The sequence below is a fragment of the Solanum lycopersicum genome, chromosome 9 (genome assembly GCF_036512215.1).
Source record: "Solanum lycopersicum chromosome 9, SLM_r2.1".
NCBI lineage: Eukaryota > Viridiplantae > Streptophyta > Magnoliopsida > Solanales > Solanaceae > Solanum > Solanum lycopersicum.
This window is the reverse complement of record NC_090808.1, coordinates 7,947,036-7,969,568: the sequence shown is the minus strand read 5'-3', so window position 1 is coordinate 7,969,568 and position 22,533 is coordinate 7,947,036. Positions and strand designations below refer to the sequence as shown.

General features: G+C 32.2%; 2 protein-coding genes and 1 long non-coding RNA gene across 3 annotated transcripts; 1 reads left to right on the top strand and 2 right to left on the bottom strand.

Moving 5' to 3' along the window:
• Positions 1-5,917: 5,917 nt before the first annotated feature.
• Positions 5,918-7,678, bottom strand: LOC138338180 (uncharacterized). Its single transcript, XR_011211598.1, has 2 exons — positions 6,918-7,678; positions 5,918-6,112 (listed from the first exon to the last, which is right to left on the bottom strand). It is a non-coding gene; the product is annotated as an uncharacterized lncRNA (long non-coding RNA).
• A 2,082-nt stretch (positions 7,679-9,760) lies between these two features.
• On the top strand, positions 9,761-11,112 carry LOC101259363 (CASP-like protein 4B1). Its single transcript, XM_004246776.5, has 3 exons — positions 9,761-10,258; positions 10,603-10,738; positions 10,825-11,112. The coding sequence occupies exons 1-3, from the start codon at positions 9,963-9,965 to the stop codon at positions 11,014-11,016; spliced, it is 624 nt and encodes a 207-aa protein (XP_004246824.1). The 5' UTR covers positions 9,761-9,962; the 3' UTR covers positions 11,017-11,112.
• Positions 11,113-11,440: 328 nt separating this feature from the next.
• On the bottom strand, positions 11,441-14,756 carry LOC101268787 (WRKY transcription factor 33B). The gene is made up of 5 exons (XM_004246260.5): positions 14,140-14,756; positions 13,927-14,058; positions 12,571-13,136; positions 12,317-12,475; positions 11,441-12,154 (listed from the first exon to the last, which is right to left on the bottom strand). The coding sequence occupies exons 1-5, from the start codon at positions 14,425-14,427 to the stop codon at positions 11,710-11,712; spliced, it is 1,590 nt and encodes a 529-aa protein (XP_004246308.1). The 5' UTR covers positions 14,428-14,756; the 3' UTR covers positions 11,441-11,709.
• Positions 14,757-22,533: the final 7,777 nt, after the last annotated feature.

The window sequence follows — 22,533 nt, the reverse complement described above, 5'->3', positions numbered from 1 at the left end:
ATGCGCCATGGGGTTGCCCACCCCTCCGAAGGTATCAAACTTCAGAATTTTGAACCCCTCATGGAGGTTCAAGTCCGGGTGGATACACAGTTCTGCGTAGCTTAACCCTGCGACGTCTGGAATGCATTACAATTCTTTCATTGCCCTTTTGATCTCCTCCTTTATGTCAATCTTCGTTTCTTCCCTCGCCTTCCACTCTCTCTCTTGCTCCTCGTAATGGTCCAGCTCGGAACCGTGCACCTCATGCTCGGCCGGGACGGGGACTTGAAAGGTGGTTCTTTTTGGGAGGGGTGGGGCTATGGGAGGGCTCGGGATGTTCTGTGCAGTTTGATAGTTTTGTGGATAGTTTTGAGGGTTGGTATTTTGGGTCAAGCGGGGATGTGGCGTTTGGGAGTTGAAGGCGGTGGGATTTTGGTTCTGATTTTGGGGTGGTGGGGTTGTTTGAGTGTTCTGGGGGTGTGGTGGTATTTATGGAGGGTTGTTTGGAAGCGGTGAGGGAGTTTGATAGGAGACTGAAGCGTACTGGGGGGTTTGGGTTGTCATATCTATCCCAGACGGGTTGTGTACGGGTGTCGATGGGTGGTTCTGAGCCGGATCCAAGTTGAACGAGGCGAAGTACGTAGGAGGTCTTGCGTCGATAAAGTTGGGGCCGAATCCGAGTGGAGGCGTGTCTTGCCTTCGCTGCATCTCGACCCTCATATCTGCTATCTGCTGCATCAGTTGCGCAATTAGCTCATTTTGCTCTGCCACGGTGGGCTGAGCCACCACAACATCTGTGAGGCTAACTTCCTCATTGTTGTCTCCCATGGCTGTATTTGTGTTTGGTCTGGGGAAGGAATCTGCAGGACCTTTTTATCTGGTGAAGTAGGGGTGATCTGCCAGCTTTTATTGACACAGATCAGTTAAAGGTACCTGAGAGGTGAGACAACTCAAAGGCAAATTTGTTAGTGCATATTCAGAGTACAAAATACGTAATATCGCACAAAAAGCAAATAAACACATAAGTCGCTTTGTTTGAGGATATCTTCAACCCACGAATGGGGACGAAATATATTTTGAACAAACAGGAATTTGCTGGTTTTGACATCATCTCGGGAAGGCTGAATCACGTTGAGCTATGGTCTTCTTGCAGCTGCTTTTCGATGCCCGTTGATCTTATCTTCATATCTTCGAAACACGGAGGAGAATGAAAATTTTCAGCGATAGGGGCCGGGCCGGGAAAGGCTGCCTACGTATCTCACAAGGAGAATTCAGGCCCAACGTAGTTCGAGACTTAGGATGAGATCTTTTCATTCATTCTTTCATTGCGATTACAAGGGAATTGAAAAACAACATTGAAATTTCTAGAAGACAACATTTTGGCGATTTCTCGTCTTGTGGCTGCGTCATTCCTTTCCTCTCAAACACTCGGAAATGGAGGCTTATAGACGATTTCCTCCTCATCATCCTCTTCAATTACTTCACGGTCGGGGCCACTGTTATCAGCTCCCTGATCACCGGCGAGGTATTTTCCGCCCTTTAAGTTGCTATGGGTCGACAATTCCTCGTCGAGCGCCGCACTTCTGGCCAACAATACGAAAGTATCAATATCTGTCTTTGCTTCTCTTGCCTTTCCTTTGTGTACCTCCAAACGAAGCAAGTTCAACCTTTTTCTTAGGCTTTTGGTTTCCATCTCAACCTCCTTCTTTCTTTTTATCTGCGACGCTAGATCTTCATCCAAGGTCTAACCGCAGCTTTGTAGATTGTCGTGGTCATGTCTACTTTAAGTCCTTCCTCCTTAATCTTCTGAATTTCTCGAGTGACTCACTCGATCTTTCTTCGCAATTCATCCTCAGTGAGCTCTGTCTAGATGTTCTCGCCTTTGTCCATAGCGGTGATTCACCTTTCCTGAGATGATAGAGCGGTATTTAGGATTTGTGGTATAGGAGATGGACTTTTGAGTGAGAAACTTGAGACTTGGGAATTTTGGTCGGACATTTGTAATAGTGACTTCTGTATACTCTTTGGAATTTTGGCTAGGAGTGGGTTTACGATATCCTCATTCAAAGCAACGTAACACATAAACATTTAAATACACATATATATCGCGTCCTAAACATGCACGTGACCCTTTTGTGCTAAGCGTAGGCCTAGCAATCTGAAGGATGTATTGCGCCATTTAAACAAACAATTGTATCCCCGAAATAAGTTTCACTAAATATCATAGCGTTCAATACATAATCAGAATCAAACGGGATACATATAGGAAGGGGATGTATTGCAAGTACATATAAAATCAATCCCACGCAAGGGAGTTAAAGTGTTGATGATTCAGCTCCTCTTCTGGCCTTCTCTACTTCTTCGCGGATAATGCACTTGCTGGTGAACACGTACGGCTCAACGAACGTAGCTTTGGAAGATGCTGGTACGGCTCGTAAGGTGTTGATCTGCTCATCCAGAATAGTGTCTAGACGCATTAGACAAGCCCTTGTGTCAGCTAATTCTTATGATGTCACAGTCAAAACCCTCTGATTTTCCAGTTCCCGAAGTTGGTACTCTCGCTCCTTTTGTTGAAATTCCTTCTCTTTCTTATGAAACTCTTGCTCCCTTCGGTCCCACTCTTGCTGAAAATTGTATGCGTGAACCTGAAGCCTTGTCTGCACGTCTTTGATTTTCCGACCCGTACGTGGTGTTGGATCCACTACAATATGCAGATCATTGTGCAACCATGTCTTGTATTCGTCGACATACTCAGCTCCATACCTATTTTCGGTCACCTCCCACTTCATGTTGACACGTCCAGCCCATTCCTGGAGAATAATTTTAGCGAAAGGTATTTTGTCCTTCTCGTTGTAATCGACTATGAAAGAGCTGGCATCTCTTTGGATGGGTATAATTTGGACTTTCCCATATTGCTGCATCACTCTCATCGGGTTGTAAGGACGCAGTCCTCTGATGCTGGGAAGGACTAAGAATGGCAGTTTGACCCCTTGTGCTGCTATCATCTGGGACTTGAAGCTCGGTAACACCCAATGTATGTCTCCTTCTTACAAATCATAAAACACCCTTGCCCACGCATCCCTGGTGGTGTGAATTGGAAATTTACGGATACTCAAGTAGAACTCGTAATTATCGAGAGGACTTGTTTGACTCGGTTCGGCCAACTCCTGTGACTGGGGGTCGTCTCTTTTACATAAATGTTCCGTCAACCACCATTGGAGTAGGATGTTGCAACCTTGGAAAAACGGGAACCCATTTTTGCATAGACTCAAGGATCGGTAAATGTCGGACAAAATGACTGGGGCCAAGCAGCAGTATTTCTTTTCTTCTGATTTTCTACCGATTCCTCTGAACATGGAATTCACTACCATCACTACCCGAGTGTCGATTTCTTTTCCTTCGTCTTTAGGGAACACCATAGTTCCCAAAAGGCATGCGGAGAAAGCGATAGCTTGAGTTTGTCTCCAGGTACTGTAATTATGGAATTCTTTCGGAAATAGTCTGAAATAATTGTCGTGCCCCCATCTCTCGAAAAATCTCATTAGTGGAATGTCGTGGGTCTCTAACCAATTTGAATTCACTAGGAATAATATGTATCTCAGTTCGTTCTTGGTTGGCCTATCTGGCTGGAGAATGTGATGATTGGGACATTTTTTTCCTTTTGCCACACGTCCCAATCGAGTCAAGGCAGTCTTTGATTTCTTCTAGTGTAGGAGTTATTTCGACGTCTCCGAATCGGAAAACCATCTTCTCATCGTCCCAAAATCGAGTAATGACCTCAATAAACGTGGGCCATACCTTGAAGTTCATTATCAAAGGTAGGTGACCCAAGTAAATCGAGATTTCTCTCTTCTAACACTCTTTGAGATTGCCCCACCATACTCGCAGAATATCGGGCGCCTGGATGACCATTTTGAAATGAAGGAACTGACCCGACATCTACAAAAACATACAACCAGTTAATTTTCAACCCCCCCCCCCCGATACAACAATCAGTTAAACACGCAATACATCCTTCAAATTTACACAGCTAAGTATGAACGTCCTATCGAGCCGTAGGCTCTTTGGACTCAAGGTGGTCTTTCTAATGGGCCCAACACTCCTTGGGTGTCGGGTCGTCTTAGGCCAATGCGCTATTTTCGGAATTGGATTTCGCTCTATCTTAGTTTGACTAAGAGTGAGTTATATTTAAAGTGGAACGGGTAACCCAAGCGGACTACTTGGGCTGGGATAATTAACGATCGTTGACTATCAAGTAGTCAACTACACTCGTCAGGGTGCCCCGAGAAAATCTTTGGTTAACGAACGACTGCGAACCCGCATAATCGTCCTTTAGTGGAAATGAGATAATTGTCGTTTGACGGAAGTATGATATGTTATGCATGCAATGACAATATATAAAAGATTAAACAATCCCGCACAAACAATAAATAAAATTAAACAAGTAGTCAAACAATCAAATCTTGTGGTTAGAACTTTAAAAGTCCCCAGCAGAGTCGTCATTCTGTTTTATTTTAAAAAATACTACTAACTATTTTGGTTTTAAAATGGAAAAAAATATTGACTAGGTTTCGAAAAATCAATTAATCTTATTGTTAAAGAAAAATTGACTTTTCAAAATTATGGAGTCGCCACTTGATTTTGATAAAATCAAGAAAAATTTCAAAAGATTTAAAAACAGATTAAAATCGATTGAAAAGGTTCGAAGTTCAATGTACATCCCGAGAAGGTGTTAGGCCCTCGGGATGCCCGCTAACTTGCGGTTGACCGGCGATTTGACTAAGATGACTTTAATATATATTTTTCAATTTTTAACTTAGTAAGAAATCGTTTTGATATATTTTTTAATTTTTAAAGTTTTTGTTTCTTATTACTTCTAAAAGGGAAACATTTAAAGGAGAAACTTAAGGGGAAATGGTGATAAAATAAAACAAAAATAAGCAAATAAAGTGGTAAATTTTAAAAGAGTGAAGATTGGCTATCCTTTAGGAGATTATTAAAATTCTACCACACATTAATTAATTCAAACAAATAATAAATAAGGAGGATAAAAAAATTTGAACTTAGGCCTCATTGCCCAAATTCATTCCATTGGGCTTTAGCCCACCTGTCCTATCTAATTTCAAATGTGGACTTGGGCCCTTTCAACAAATTACAATACTGCAAAAAAACATTTTGGCCCCTTGGGCCTGTTAAAAAATTGCTGAAGGGCCCTGGCCAATTCTAGAAAAAAAGATCATGAAGGGTATACACAAATGTATACGTGCTGTATACAGTATATATTTGACCCATTTGGACCTCTTGAGCCCTGCACCTATTTGAATACATAACTTCTGTTATTTTTCCCTGTATTGCCTGCGTATTTGTACCTGTATCCTTTTTTAAACTTACTTAACAAGTATATATCGTCGCCCGATAATGTATACTAATGTATACAGGCTGAACCCTACGTCCGCATTGATTGCCTAATCCCGAATTTTAGTTAAAATAAGTGTCCCTGTACGTTCTCCTGCCAATCATATTTTTTAAGCATATCTATAGTATATCGTTCCCCTATATCTGTGTATACAGGATGTATATCTGCCTGTTTTTCAACTTTCGGAAGTTGAAAACTCCTTTTCAGGAGTGTAATTTCCCTGTCGTTAACTCAGATTTCGAAATCAGATCCATCTGTACGCCTTCGACCTGTATATCAGTGCACAACTATGTATAAAACATGTATACTGCTGTATACATGCTCTTCAAATCCCTGCAACAACTTTTCCAGCAGTTTCTGCTGGGTTTTTTTCGACCTGTACATCCTTTCAAGGGTTGGCTGACTCGAAAAAAGTATTTTGAGCCTTTATGGCTCAACGATAAGGTTCAAGGAATCGGAGTGAGGTCCGTGAGGACTCGAGAATGGTTTTACATGCGAACAAAACAAGACAAAAGAAGGGAATTAGGAGGGTAAAATTCAATATCACATTATAATATTAATGTCACTCATAAACGAAATAACTATGATAAACCAAGCGATTTACATCAATCAAACCCAACTAGAAAGCAAGTCGGAGACGAAGCGAGATATAACTTAAACAAAATCCAACAAACTTCGGCTATGCATGCTGGAATGTATGAAAGCGACAGCCTATAGCTTCATCAAAATTTCAAAAAAAATAACACTTCAAACTCAATAATGCAGAAATGGAGCCATTAAATACGAAGGAAGTGAGCTGCAAAACATATATTGTGTTTGTTTTCTTTTTTTTTTCTTTGAAAAGAAAATGTAGACAAGAAAAAATGACATGGAATAAGACAGCCATATACTCAAACTTCACGTTAATGAACAATCGTTTTCAAAACTTAGGAACCTTGATTCCACAACTCTTAGATATGAAATGACATAACTTGCCGCTAAACTCCAACAACACCTTCAAGATGAATACATGAAGACAATCTAACAAATGATACAAGAATCCAATTCGAACTTAAATACTCAACGCTAAACACAACAGCAATCAAAGCAAATGACTGTATGCGAGCAGTTCCCAACTCGAACCTAACAGAGTTGAAACATACGAGAAGAAGAAGAAGAAAAGACGACATGGGACTTCGCCCTCGCTAAAGAAACAGACTGATGCGCTCACTGATAGAACGAAGCTGATTGACACTAAACGAAAAATTAAAAAAAATTGTCATGTCACATTCCATATTCAAGTACAGCCAAACGAGGTATAATGCCTCATATTCACAATAATACGAACCCCTACTCGATATTTTAAGCAAACCACATACTGACCACGGTGATGCAATCAAATATTATTTTTTTTAACATGAATGAAACTTAAAGATAGAAAGCGACGAGAAAATTAAACAAATCACAGAAACAGATTGCCACACTTAGAAGAAGCCATCTCAGAACGAAAAAAGCAAGGAAATCGTACGAAGCAGAGGATTACCTCTTCGAGAGCAGCAAACTGGAACACCAAAGAGCTAATGACTTCACCACCTCGAATTTAGTATCACCGGAACGAGAATGCGATATCTTGATCGAAACTGAAACTGAACTCTATTTTTTTTAATATCTTCCGTATATAACTCCTAAAGCTTTATCGATTTCTCTTCGCTATAGCTTTACACTCTTATCTCTTCGTTCTTCTACAACCAACAAGAAAGAAACCAAAGTATTTTCGAGAATACGCAACCAACAGAATAACTAGAATTTCTTTTCCAAAATTTTCCAACCTCCAAATTTCTAACCAAATCCTCCAACCCCGTTTTGAAGAGGGGTGGAGTTTATATAGAAGAAACTAGGGTTTCGAGGGAGAGGGGCTGGATGGACAATTTGAGGCCCATTTCGAATTCAAATTTTAAATTCCTTTCCCTTAACGGAGCGACACCCTTTTTCTGAAAATTAGCTCCATTCCGGCAACGGAAAGGAGGGAAGGATGGTCGAGATGAGTTCGGGTGTCCTTGCGATGCGACGTGTCATCATCTTGTTATCGCTAGGACAAATATGCAGCTGCAAGGACGATTTGCAGTCGGCTGGCAAAGTTGAGCACTCCAGCCTACTCTGCTGCGAACGTACATGCGAGGGAGAGGGGGATGGACGCGTGAGGAGACGCGGGAGAGGAGAAAGAGAGGGGTTCGTGCGTGAGTTCTGGGTTGTTTGGGTTTTTTGCGTCTGGTACAGTCCAATTGTGGGAATTTTGACGTCTTCTATTTTTTTGAAAACATGAGGAAGAGGGGAAGAGGAAAGGGGGGACGGGTCGGGTTGTAGAAGAGAGTGGGCTGGGTAGAGAAGTGTATTGGGCTTGGGGTTAATTTGTGGGTGAGTTTTAAAAGAATTGGGTTGGAAGTTTGAGGTGGGCTGCTAAAAAACGTGTGGGCCTGGGAGTTGGGCTTGAATTTGTGGGCTGCTGGGAATGGAATTAATTAAAATGGGGAAGGTGATTGGGTTAATTTGACGAATAACCAATTAAAATGACGAATTTTGCATTAACCAATTAACGAGCTTTTTTTTTATTTAATGAAATAATTATTAAAATCGTAAAAAGTGATTCAAAAGTGTAATTATAATTTAAATTAAACTAGTTTAATAAAACATTTAAATGTATCTTTTTGATGGTTTTTTTTAATAATCATAAGATATACTAATTATATACATAATTATGTAAAAAATATATTATCGAAAATTATGTTAAAACGTATTCGAAGTAACATAAAATTCATGTATTATATTATATTCGTAAAATTTTTATAAAACTAATTAATTTAAATTATTTGGAAAATTTAGGAAGCTCGATAATTAACTTATACCGACACGGGTCAAAATTGGGTGTCAACACCCATAAAAATACTATAAATCACAATATTTAACAAGTTTAAAATTTATAAGACATTTAAAATTTGAATGTTCTCGAAATTCTATCAGTACCACGTAATTGAGAGAGCAAAAGTAACATATATTATTTGAAAACTACGTAAATAGTATTATAAATCACAATAATTAACAATTTAATATATTTAAAAGACATATAAAAGTTAAGTCGACTCTTGAAATTCTATTACTTCAATATAAAATTGAAAAAAAGGAAGTAACATATATTACTTGAAACTGACATAAAAAATAGAGATAAGTATTAAAACCACACATATAAATTATCCCTTTTTTTTTTAGTTTCACACCTAAACTATTGATAGTATGGGTTTCATACCTAAACTATCACTATTAGTTTGAGAAACACACTCCTCTCATTTATAACACTCTCATCATTGTGTGTAATATAATCTCTCTTTTTACATAATTTAAAAACTATGTAAAAAAACTATAAATTACAATAACTAACAACTTAAAATATTTAAAATCATATTAATAAAATAGTCCAAACTAGGACGACTAAGAACATGTTTAGCATTACTGCTAAAAACTGCTAATTTTCAGAAGCATTTTTTTAAAAGAAATTTTTCAGAGAGGTGCTTTTGAAAAAAATAATTCGTGTAGCTAATTCATTTGAAAAGTGTTCTTCATAAGCAAATTGTGTTTGGCTAATCTTGTTTAAAAAATGCTTTTGTGAGTCAAATTATGATAAAGGAAAAGTATTAATGTACTTCTAATATTAAGATTATTTTTAGAGAAAAGTTAGTTTAAACATCTATTACAAAAATTAAATTAAATGTTTATTAAATTAAATTAAAATGTTAATATTTAAATTTTCAATCAATATTATACATTTTTTTTGAAAGGTTGAAATATTTAATTGTTATTTTTTCCTTTTTCTAATCTTGCAAAAATATTATTTTTACTTTTTTTAGTTCTGCGAAATAATATGCAAAATAATAATACATAAACATAAAATAAAGTATTATATAAAAATGAAAAATAAAATTATTGAATGAAACTTAACCAAACATATAATACGTTGGTTTATATATATATATATATATATATATATTTGTTTTACTTTTCATTTTATTCCAACTTTTCATCTACATGAAGATTATAAAAATTTGTATATTTTTAGTTTAAAATCATAAGATTGAAAACTTTTCTACATTTATTAAAATTTCGTATCAAATTAAAATCTAAAGAAAACGATAAAGGAGTAAAACAAACAATTTCTCTTTTGAATATTTGTCAATTTATATAACTTTTCTGTGTGCCATCAAATTACTTGACAAAAGGAAAAAAAACAAATGCTGACATGGAATCCACGTAGACTCAGTAGGACACACTCAAAACAACCCCAACCACCTAGAACCTGACAGCATAAAACTGTCACAACTGAAGTTCGTTACTGACAATCTAAAAAACCGATCATATCAATATAATAATTTGGCAATATTTTCAAATATAATTACTACACACTTCATAATTATCAACAATTTTCTTTCTAATCCTAGAATAATCAAAAGAGAAAATTAAATTGTCAAACAAAACGATTGTTTCCTTTTTTTAATTTTTTATTAGGCTTTACATTTTCCGTTCTTTCATTTGAGGAGATATGTCAGATCCAAACAATTACAATGCAACAGGTGTACCAACACCAACCGCACCTCCGTGCTCTGTAGACACGGAGAGACAGACTCCAGCCACCGGAGGTGCACCGAGACAAACTCCTCCTGTGGCTGGCTCTGGGATGGGACGATTCATCGAGAGATGGAAGAGAGAAGATATGTTGAAGAAGGGTTGTTTCGGCTTACGTTGTATTGCTTTGTTTTTCTCATTGTTTGCTTTCATAATCATGGCTAGTAATAAGCATGGTGACTGGAGAGATTTTGATAAATATGATGAATATAGGTACATAATTCATGAAATTAGCGTTCGATCATAGATTTATATTTTGAAAATATATCTGTTTGAACATGAAAATCTTCAAATATTTTCGAGTTTCTAAAAAGTGTGTGTTTTTGGAACTTCCACTCACCAAACTTGGATTCTTTTCAAAAGTAAAATGCACATCCGAACATACTGATCAGAAACTCAAATATTCAAGTTTCAACTTTAAGATCTGTGGTTTCAACTTTAAGATCTATGGCCGAACGGGAGCTATACTAACACGCTAACTTCGCCTTGAGTTTTTGTTTTTGTTTGTTTTAAGATCTTTGTTATTGAATTGAATTTTGCGATGTTGGCAAATGCAGGTATTTGCTAGCTATAGCAATTCTATCCACATTGTATACAGTATCGCTACTGCTGATACAAGTGTACCAACTTTCAACTAACAAGGAAATATTTTCGCGGAAGAATTCAGCCCTCATCGATTTTTATGGTGATCAGGTTTGTGATTTTTCTTTACATAACAAAACTGTTAACTCTTTGAAGTGTGAACTATTCATTGATTTGAAATCGCGATTGAATTACAGTTGATGGCATACTTGTTACTATCAGCTGCTTCATCTGCTGTACCGCTGACAAACAGAATGAGAGAAAACAATGACAACATATTCACAGATTCTTCAGCAGCAGCAATCGGCATGGAGTTTATAGCATTTCTAGCTATGGCAGTGTCAGCTATCATTTCTGGATATAAGCTTTCGAAACAAACCTACATCTGATAAGAAAATATTGTTTCATTTTTTATTCTCTACATTTCCTTCATTTGTTACAAATTTATCGATATTTCATTCATTGAAGAAGTCATTCTCTCTGTATCTTGCTCTGTATTGTTCGTTTTGATAAATCAATTAGTTGAGGTGTAGACATTTCCATGAGCTTCTAGAAACATCATATGCAGACGAAGTCAAATCTGATTTTTGCATCAGTAACCAAATGTTGATACCAAGCGTAGGACAATGCTTACTGATAGATGTAACTACTCGCGTAGAAAGTGATCATTTTAATAATGCAGTTTATTGTCAAAGTCTAGAAATGAACTCTGGTATGGTTGGTGGAAGTTTCCTCTTGATTTATGGTTAAGCAAAAATGAGAAACTCTGAGGGATACGAATGAACGGTTACTTGTAAAGAATGAATATTCAACTTCACACGAAAAAAAATATATCAACTTTCAACCATGAAACGTCAGTTCCACCTGAATACTAAAAAAAAAAAATCTTAATGAGAAGTTACAGATGCTAAGAAATCCAGAGCTCGGCTCGAGACAAATAAAATAATGGACTAACTCTTATTTTGAATCGTAAAACCTAACTTTGTATTCTAGAAGGGAAAAAAAAAACTATCATAAGTTACAACGAATACAGTGACTTGAGAAAGAAATCTCTATCTTTTGTATTTTGGTATGGAGGAGTTTCAGTTAAGGAAAGAGCTGAAGAATAAATCATCTTTGGGTTCTTCTTTGCTTATCGGCTTGGAATTGTTCGTGTGCTGCATTTGATTCATGTAGGATCCCGATGAGTTACCAAATCCTGAATAACTTGAAGTTCCAGAGCTCTGTAGCATCTGGAGGGTGATTGGTGGTTGGATCTGTGTTGTGTTGAAAAATGTGTCGTTAAAGTTCATTCCCTGATTAGAATGGTTAGCCAACACTGTAGGCCTTGGAACTACTGGCATGCTATTGTTGTTGTTGCTTCCAGATGGAGGTTTATTCATTGCGTAGCTACCACTACCACGTGCTGCAGGAACATCATGGTTGTGTTTTCCTTCATAAGTTGTGATAACGGCTCTTAGATCATGAGATGCTCGTTCCACATGCTTCCTAACCGGACATCCAGTAAATGTGCACTTGTAGTAACTCCTATAAAGACATAACGAAGACTCACATTTAGACTTACTTTTCATTCAAATTTTCAAGGACATGATCTAAGAGATTTATGCTAACTGATCATTCAATTCTTTGTATAGTAAGCTGTAGTAATGAGAAAAACAACTAATGTTATATGGTGTAGGGATTGCTAACCTTGGGTTCGGATTTCCTTTGACAACTTTTTGACCATATTTTCTCCATCTATAACCATCATCAAGTATATCAATGTCACTTGTGGTTTGAACTACGATTCTAGGTTCACGTACTGTTCTACTTGCAGATGATATAACCTCGTTTTCATTGTCACCCTTCCTGAAAGGACAATTAACACAACATAACATTCAGATTTCATATCAATTAGTATCAATAAAAGCAAAACATTTGAAAGATTGTGTGTTAAAACGTACCATCTCTTTGCCTCGGGTTCATTTTCATCATTTTCTCCTGATTTACTGATAGGAGAGCCTTGATCAACATCGTCATCTCCAAAAGAAGCTGAAGAATTGTCTGTAACAGCAAAGGAGTCTCTTTGACCATTTTCAAGAAACGCGTTTGGCTGATTTGTTACATCCAAGTTGGAGTAAGCAAGGTTTTGAATCGATTGTGAAGATGATCTTCTAGTGGATTGAGGTTTGGGATGATTATGACTCCCTTTATAAACTATCTCAGTAATGTGTCCATCCAAGTTCCTTTCAACCTTCTTCTTTGTAGGACAATTTGGAAATGTACACTTGTAATAACTTCGCGGATTCTCACTTCCTTTCACTTGCTTTTGTCCATATTTCCTCCAATTATATCCATCTTCCGCCTTCTGTTCTCTAACATATTGCGATGGTTGACAGTAATGCACCGGAGCAGGATTATTCGACATGTTCTCTTGTGAAAAGCTTTGAATTGGAGCCACTTCTGATTTCACTCCAGTTTTTGCTGTTGAGAATTCAGTGGTCTGTTGTTGCCTTGTCATTAAGTCTTCCTGTTTAAGTCAATTAATTATGATTAGAGAAAGAAAAGAAAAGGCAATTTGTGGTTTGTTGGTCTAACAAGACTATTATTAGTATCTATATTTTATTGCAAATTGCAATCTTGCTTCCATGTTATGACCAAGAAATGCACAACATAACTTCAAACCAAATATTATAACTTGCAAATTAATGTTTACTATACTGTTCTGTTCATTACTTCAACTTCAAAACTTAGAATTTCGGAAATTAAAGTTTTAAGTTCAGAACTTATTAGATCAGTATTTGGCGTGAAATAACAATTCTCACTTACAACAAGTCATTCATGTCCAAACAAAATTTTTCTGTTCAACTTCAAATTCAAAACTCATTTCTAACTTCCAAATTGTTTCATTTTTATAAACTAAAAACTTTGCAGCAAAGAGATAGACATGTTATGGAATTGGAATATTTGAGGGGAATATTCTTGGACAATTGTAACTATATAATAACCGTCAATTAACTTGATAAGTTTGACATTTCTTTTAATGAGGTAAATACTAGTTTACTTGTCACAACTCAATCAATTTGATTAATTTTTGAACCTAAATTGAATCAGAATAGACAATACTTTAAATTCCAATTACAAATATTTGAAAATCTATACGAAAAATATCAAAAAAGTTCCAACCTTTTTGATATTACATCTTAAAATATCAATCAAAAATTAGTATTCGTTCCGTTTAACTCTGAAAAAACCGAAATATGACAAGTAAAAAGAAATAGAGAGAGAAAAATAAGTCGAAATTTCAAACAAGTTCATACCAATGAGTTTCTTGGAGCAGAAGATTGGAAGATTGAGGAAGAAGTAGCAGGCCTACTTTGAAAAGAAAATTCAGAATTGCCCTCTTTAGAATTCAAATTACCAAAACTCCCTGTAGTTGGCGATGAAAGAGTCTGTTCAAAAGTAAAACAAAATCAGACGATAACAAAAACGTATATTTTTGAATGGTTTATATGGTAAAAAAAACAACTTACATTAGAATTGTTGAACAAAACGGGCGAGTCCAAAAGCATAGATGGACTTAATGAATGCGGAAAAGCAAGATAAGAGGAAGGCGAAGCAGGTGATGTTGATGAGTTCATCATTGGAAATGACTTACTTCTATCCTCGCTAAATCCCCAATTCTTATTATCATTATTACTATTATTATTATTATTATTATCCGAAAGAAGATCGCTAAACGAAGAAGTCATGAATTGAGAAGAAGAAAATGAGTTAAATGAATTCATAAAAGTGTTCATATTTCCACCTGAAGAAGCCATTTAAAATTCAAACTTGTTGAAATATAATTTGAACAAAAAAAATATATTAAGAGGAAAAAAAAAAGATGAGTACTTAGATTTTATAAAAGAAAAAAATGGGGTTTGTGGTATTTGTAGTTATAAAAATTTTGGTGTTTTAGGCATTTTCTAGGAAGCTAAAAGGTACTTTTGACCGTGGAATATTTAGAAATCTTTTTTTCTAGTTTTTGTGATAGTCAAACCTTGTGGATTTGACCAATTCTCGGCGGCTCATTCAGAAGGGAGCTGAGTATTTATCCTCTATAGTTAATAACATCGTACACCCACATGACACATACATCATAACAAAAATCTTGCATATATTTATTACCACGTCGCGTTTTACAACACATCCAATAATTTAATTTTGATACATAAAGAATGAAGAGAGAATGCATATCATTTACTTATAGATTTTAAAAAATATCATCGACTTGCTTTTCGAGAGTCAAACAGAATGAATACGATTGTAATTTTTTTATTATAGAATATTTAAAATTTAAAATATTAAATCTATTTAATTTAATATAGCTCAAAAGATTAATCAAATTGATTCTTTTAAAGTGAATCGTGATAACTCTCTCTAATATATATATATATATATATATATATATATATATATAAGAGATGATCCTTTGTGTTAGACCTTATGGAGTGGGAGTTTTTCCGAAGGAGTAATTTGATGTGAACGTCGAATATGTTTATTTTATGTTCTAATTTATACTACATAATTTAATAAAATACAAAAATTAAGGAAGAAATGAAATTTGTTGTATAAAATAAACTTTAAAAGAAGGGTATCTCATAAATCAGAATCAAAAGGAACTAATTTTTTAGCCATGGATTATGCATACTTAAAATAGTAATACCTCTATCCTTTTATTCGTTGACATTTTTCATATTCATAATTAGTAATAATATTAAAATTCAAATCTTCTTGTTTGTATTTATTCTAACATTAGTGGAACTCTAGTCCATGGAATACCTTTCCTCTTCTTTTTTTTTAAAAGCATATTGGATCCATTATCTTTGTAGATTAGCTGGGAAAAGTCCTTATTATAAGACATGTGAATTATTGTTAAATATCAAATAGTTTTATTTTGTTACATTTGTTGGGAACAACTCGATCGGCCACGTAAAAGTCATTCTTGGTCTTAAAAAGTAGTGTGTCTTGTTTTAATTTATTTTTAAAAAATTTGATTAGACATAGAAAAAATATAATTTTAATATTGAAAATTTAAAAAGGTACTTCACACGGAATTTCACATTCTTGGTCTTAAATCCGTTTATTTTAAAACATATTATAAACAAAAAGACAAAAACATTACAATAAAATGAGTATAAAACATTAGTAGTATATTAAGATTAATGTAAAAGTAAACAAATTATTATATGGCAATTCTCTAAATATAAAAAGTTTAAATAATTGACCTCAACTAGTTTGGAATAAACTCGTTATGCTGTTATACTTTTTATGAGCTAATACTTCAAATAATCAAATTAGAAGAGAAATTAGTTTTTGTCCAATTACTTATCTTGGTGAAAAGTAAGAAAATAAAATGTTAATTTTGTGGTTACTTCAGAGTCACTACTCAAGTGTTCTTCAATATTAATGACCAAATAGCTAATATAATATAACTTTTAGCTATTTTCTTAAATTTAATTTTGTTATCTTATAAAAGATGAGACTGGAGTAAGTTTGTGCTTATGGAAATATAAATAAATAAATACATCAAGCTCATTTTATATTGCATATATCCTCTTTGCCCCCTTTTATTTTGGCTTGACTATATATATATTATGAACAAGTTGAAATATATGTTGGTTAATTATATAATAAGTCGTGAGCATGTGTGGTCTCATAAATTAAGGGTAACGTGCATACTCGTTACAAATATTAATTATAACTATCATTTTTGAGTCTTGTTTGGAATTCTTAAATTTTAGCGAAAGACGGATACAATTGTAAAATTAAAAATTTTATTAAAAATATTTATATTTGATATCAATTTTTATATAGAAAGGATAATATTTCGATGAATAGGATTCTATTGATCACCTGTATACCTATGCTACTTAATTGATTTTTTATAGGAAAAAAAAAAGGTAAATAGTATATAGTAGGTGGACCAAACAAACCTTATAGTGTGTACGGGACTGCTTGGTCAAAGTCATTTCTTAGGGTTTCAGTCCAAATGGTACAATACAGATTTTAAGTTTAAATAAATAAAGAACCTACAATAAAGAAGAAGGTATCTTCTATTTTTTTAAAAGAAAAATAAAAATATTAAAATGACAAGTGAGCAACAATAATACAATGTTTTGATAAGAATGTGTTGCTATCATCCCCTCTAAGGTCCAACTGTTCAATTTTATTATATTTTTTTAGCATTTGTAGTTCTAGTTTTGGCTGTTGGATGTTCTTATAGTTTATGGTTAATGTGTCCTTTCATTTTGCCAAATATAAGATTTGCCATTGTACTTTGAACCTCTTTTTTTACCCCTTCTCAGGATGTTGTTACATCTTTTTTATTTTTTGATAATTTAAACTTGTAACTTTAAGATTGAAAATGAGGATCGCTTAGCATTCGAGCGATTTCATTTTTCCAACTCTTTAAGATCATTTCCGATTCAACACCAAATTTTATATCAAATCACAATTTAGTGTTTTGAGCTCCAACTCATACCAATTTTTACATCAAATTTGGTGTGAATAGTGTTACATCAAATTTGGTGTAATATTATTCATCACACCAATTTACTTTTTGAATATTTTAATACTATTTTATCATACAAAATTTTAGTTAAAATATTATATATAAATGGTATGTTTTAATAAAATCTCTTGTATATTTAATTATTTTTTATGTAATATATTTATAATATTAATGTTAGATATAAAATTAAATTTTTTTTATAATTTTTTTTTTCTATATATGACTTTTTTAAAAAATTAAGAAGTGACACATGATATAATTAACTTCATGTATTATAATATACAACATGATAATTGGGGATAAGCGTGATCTTAATGCACCAATTAAAGACGAGTCAGAAGGCCCAGCTCCGACCGTAGAAATGGCAAGAGATGAAAACTATCAATTTCAACAATTTCTAACTCGATATAAAAAATAAAGGACAAAGAATTTCATTCTGAACCACCTAATGCGTTAATAGATCATTTATGCTAGCACCATAGTGATCTTAAAGTTGAATATTTATGTATAATTAAAAATATTTTTTTCAATTATGTAATATTTATTTAATTTTATTTCATTAATGATTTCACATTTATCTATATTATCCAGTATTATGTATAATGTATAATATTTGCTAGCAATTTATATTATTTAAAAAATTATTGTACAAAATAATTTTATAAACAATTATAAAAGGAAATAATATGAATTATAGATGGTGAATGTTTTAGAAAAAAATTATTTTATGAAATAAGAAAATATAAATGAAATAAGAAATAATAATATAATAATAAAAAGAAAAAAAATATTTTTTTGGTGCAAAATTTGGTGCAGTTTGGAGCTGATTACACCAAAATAATACTGACATCAAATTTGATGTAAAATTTAATGTTTGAATTAGAGATGCTCCGAAAGCTAGAAATATGAACCTTATTTTCACACCAATCATATTTTTTCCATTTTCATATTCACATTACACCTTATTTTTTTAGGATAATTTTACTATAAAAAAACTTATTTGAAAACGAGGCAAAAACGGGGTCATGTGGAGCCACCCTCCCCGTTGTCTTAACCTTAATACACTCACCCTTTTCCAAAGAAAATTAAAATAAAAAGGAAATTAAGAAGTATTGCTATGTGACGGCCAAAAAGATATAGTAAGTCTAACTTCGAAACTAAATTAGCATAATCACTAGTATTTTTGTTTAATAACTTAAAAAGACGGAAGATATTTAGTTATTCTCGTAAGTTTGAAACTATTCAATTCACAACTTAAAGGTATGAAGTACTTAAGTTATATTGTATGTATATGAGACTAACATTTAAATCTTTCGAGAGTTAAATCGATCCAAACAAATTCCAAAATTTAAATTAAGACCTGAAAATAAATCTTGATTTTTTAAAAAAATTAAGACGTTTGAATTATTAGTTTTTGTGAGCCAATTTTTCTAATTTGATATTTTGTTTATAATTCAAGGTGTTTATTTCATTCGTAATATTCTATGTAATTACACAATCTGGTCATTTTTATATGAAACAAAATTTTCTAACAAAAACCTAAGAAAATAAATTTTATAAATAATTTTTTATCCTTATTATCTTGTTCTCATTTAGTGACAGTCAGAAATTTTATCGAGAAGTATATATATATATATATATATATATATATATATATATATATTTCCATAAAAATGTTATCGTCGTAATTATAGGTAAGTAAGAAAATGAAGGCCAAAAGGTCGTACTCCTAATTACTTGGGGATTAAGTTGATTTAATTGCCTGAAGATGGGGAACTTTCTACTTGCCTCTTGAAGAATAAAAAATTCAAATTTCACAAAGAAATTGTAGTCAATAATTATGCCAATTTCTTTGCCAATTGAGATGTATGTCACTATTTGCAAATTAGCAATAGGCATAATACATAAAATTTAATTTAATGTGATTTAATTTAACTGTAAATGTTATTTATGTCCTTTCAATTTTATGTGTATTAATAGATATTTAAAATAAAATTAAATGAGTAAACATAAATTTCTTACATGATATAATATATGTAGGATACTATATATAATATATCGCGTAAAATATAAATTGTCAATATGTCAACTTGTTCATTTCTATATAAGTTAAGTTGTCTACTCTGCTCAGACAACGTTGAAGCAAATAAATGTTAGGTAAAAAAGATTTTAAAGAACATATTTATATATCATATCTATTATCGAGATGAGAAGATATTAACTCGTGCACGTCTTATTTTTATATTTTTTAAATCCCTTTGCAAGAGCATTCATCTTTTTACCTTCTTGATAACTCAAACTAACAATTTTAGAATTGAAAATGAGAAATACTTATCATCAGAGCAACTCCCTCTTATCATCAAAAGATATCAAAAACTTTGCTTCAATACCAATTTTTTAGATTCACTTTCCCAGAAAAAATCCTATAAGAAAGAAAAGAACATAAACAATAAAGTGAGGGAAGGGTGAAAACAAGTCTTATTCATGTAGTAGATTAGCAAGACGCTAATAATATGCCCACGAAGTCGCAAACGAGAAAAAAAAAAGTAATAACGAATAAATAGAGGCGGAGCTATAGTGAAATTAGTGTATTCAATTTGAATACTCTTCGTCAAAAATTTATGCCAAATATACAAATAAAATAATATCTTAAATGACTACTTAATTTAATTTGAACACTTTGATCTCAACAAGCATGTGTGGTCCAGTGATTCTTGGGGTTGAAAAAGTAGCTCATAGGAGAGCAGCCGAGCAGGGAGCGCAGGTTTAATCCTCACCAACGACATTTGTCCTTTATGCCATTTTTTATATTTTTAAAAGAATTTATTTTAATTATTTTTTAAATTTAAATAATAATTAATAATTATATTATTTGAAATAATTAAAATTAATATTTTAAAATAATAATCCTTGATTAGATACAACTTAAAAGTTAAGAAAAAGAAATTAAAAATCTAGAAGCCAATTAGAATTTTAATTGATTTGACTTTGACTTTTGTTTTTTAAATACAACTTATATTTTTATTAATTTAAGTTAATAAACAATCCTAAAGTTTCATATAAAAATACTAAAAGCTAAAAAGGTTCCATATAGAATTTTTTTTTTTTTTAAAAAAACTTGTTTGATTATACTATTTATTTTACGAGATATTGTCATTGTCGTCGTCGCTTGAAGCATAAAATTCTCTTTTTTCTCTCTCTTTTTTCCTTAAATCTGATCATGTTATATTAAACTAAATATATACATTAAAATAAGTATTATGTAGTTTAACTTAAAATTCTTTTGTACTTATTCATAAAAAGAGATTTGATTATTAGTATTACGTTCTGATTTTAAATTTTTAGTACACCAATTCGTCATTTTTTTAGTTAATGTAATTTTTGGACACCTTTTGTAAAATTTCTAGCTTTGCCACTGCGTATAAATATGTTTTTTTAATTTGTTCTTATTTTATATTTATGTCCTCTAATTTTAGGTATATACAAGTTGACACTTAAAATTGTATATAGTTGAATATGAAAATATATAAATCTTACTTGACATAATACACGTCGCACATAAATTGTCACATAGGATGTTGTGTCTATTTGTTCAATTTTATAAAAAATTTAAGTCTCTACTTGTGTATATCCAAAGTTATAGGGCATAAATATAAGTTGGAGTCAAGTTAAATAACATATTTATTTATTATGTCTTTCAAAAACTTCTCAACAGTTTACAAATTGGCATAATAGATAAATATATCTTTTAACTTGATCTTTACAGACATCTATGTTCTCTAATTATAGGTGTACATATATAGATACTTAAACTATCTAAAAGATAAACAATATGTCCTGTGTGGCATAAATAATACACATGAAAGGTATCAATTACTATTATGTTACATTCATCTTAAAACACAAATCCCTCTTATAACAGCATTTGGATTAAATTCATGGTATTGCTTGTCCATATTCTTTTGCATATATGTCAAAATTATCAAATCACGTTTTCGTGCAAATTCAAGTATAATATTCAAAATGATGCCAAATTCTTCAACAATTTCAGTTTGACCAAAATAAAGCACATAAATAAAATCAGAATCCCTAGAAAAAAAACTGCACGTACTTAGTATGATGATCCACCACATCATCGTGTCACTTAAGCGTCACATAACATAAGATTGTCCATATAAAAACTTATTTTCTCGGTTTATTTTTATTTATTATGTTATATTTTTTAAAGTTAAATTAACTCACTTTGAAAATTAAATTAAATTATATTATTTTGGTATTTTAAACTACAAATTTAGTTATTCAAAATTTATATGAAAAGTACTATAAATTAATTTTTTTTACATATCAATATGATGAAAAAATATATATTAAAATGTTAATCAAAGTTCTTATAGTTTGACTAAAAATAAAAACCATGTCAATTAAATATGGACGTAGGGAGTACATGACATATATTTATATAAAGATTTTAGAGTCACGAACAGCTTCTTGAAAATATTCTAGAATATCTTGGAATAATTCTTGAAATGTCTTAGAATATTCTAGGTAAAATTTATAAAATCGAATTGAAAACTGAACCAAATCGCAAATCGAGTCAAATCGAAAAAATAATCCGACTAATGGTTTGATTTGATTACTTGATTTAGTGTTGGAAAATAAAACCCTAACTATATTTGTGTTGGTTTGGTTTTGACAAAAAAAAATCAACACGAGATAAATCAACCCGACATTACACAGATAATTTTTAAAATTTATTTTATACATAAAAATATTTACTTTGACATAGTTTCTGAATATATTTTATACTTTTTCATAATTTTAATATTTCAACATATTATTTCAAGTACTTGAGACTTAAAATTTTGAGTGATCCAAAAAATGTTACAGTCCATAAATATTCGTAAATCTAAGAAAACTCAAATTTAAATCAAATCGGTACTAATGCTAACAAAAAAAAATTAATTAAAAACTAAGAACGACAATAATATGTTGAAAATTAGTTTTTTCTTTGATTTATACATTTAAACTACATAACCTAATTTATTTTTTTCTTTAATATTTAATCATGTAATTGATACTTTGAGCCTTTTTGAATTGACTTTTGGCTTATGACTTATAAGTCAAAAGCCATAAGTTAGAATTTTTGGCTTTTGGCTTATTTTTGTTATTTTAGCTTCAAAATAAGTGCTTATAAGTACTTTTTAATTTTACTCAAACACTTTAAAACTCTTCAAAGTTATTTTAGCTTTAAAACACCTAAAATAAGTCAATCCAAACGGACATTTAAATGTTGGTCAAATTTACTTTTGAGTCATTTTTAGCTTTAGAAAGTGTTTGACATTCAAAAATAAAATAACTTTTTTTTAAAAAG

Excerpts from the sequence above, each read along its gene's own strand:
- LOC101259363 (XM_004246776.5), top strand. The coding sequence starts at position 9,963 with ATGTCAGATCCAAACAATTACAATGCAACAGGTGTACCAACACCAACC. Across the intron at positions 10,259-10,602 it reads GATAAATATGATGAATATAG|GTATTTGCTAGCTATAGCAA; the intron begins GTACATAATTCA and ends TGGCAAATGCAG. Across the intron at positions 10,739-10,824 it reads TCGATTTTTATGGTGATCAG|TTGATGGCATACTTGTTACT; the intron begins GTTTGTGATTTT and ends ATTGAATTACAG.
- LOC101268787 (XM_004246260.5), bottom strand. The coding sequence starts at position 14,427 with ATGGCTTCTTCAGGTGGAAATATGAACACTTTTATGAATTCATTTAAC. Across the intron at positions 13,137-13,926 it reads CTGCTCCAAGAAACTCATTG|GAAGACTTAATGACAAGGCA; the intron begins GTATGAACTTGT and ends TGACTTAAACAG. Across the intron at positions 12,476-12,570 it reads GAACCCGAGGCAAAGAGATG|GAAGGGTGACAATGAAAACG; the intron begins GTACGTTTTAAC and ends TTGTCCTTTCAG.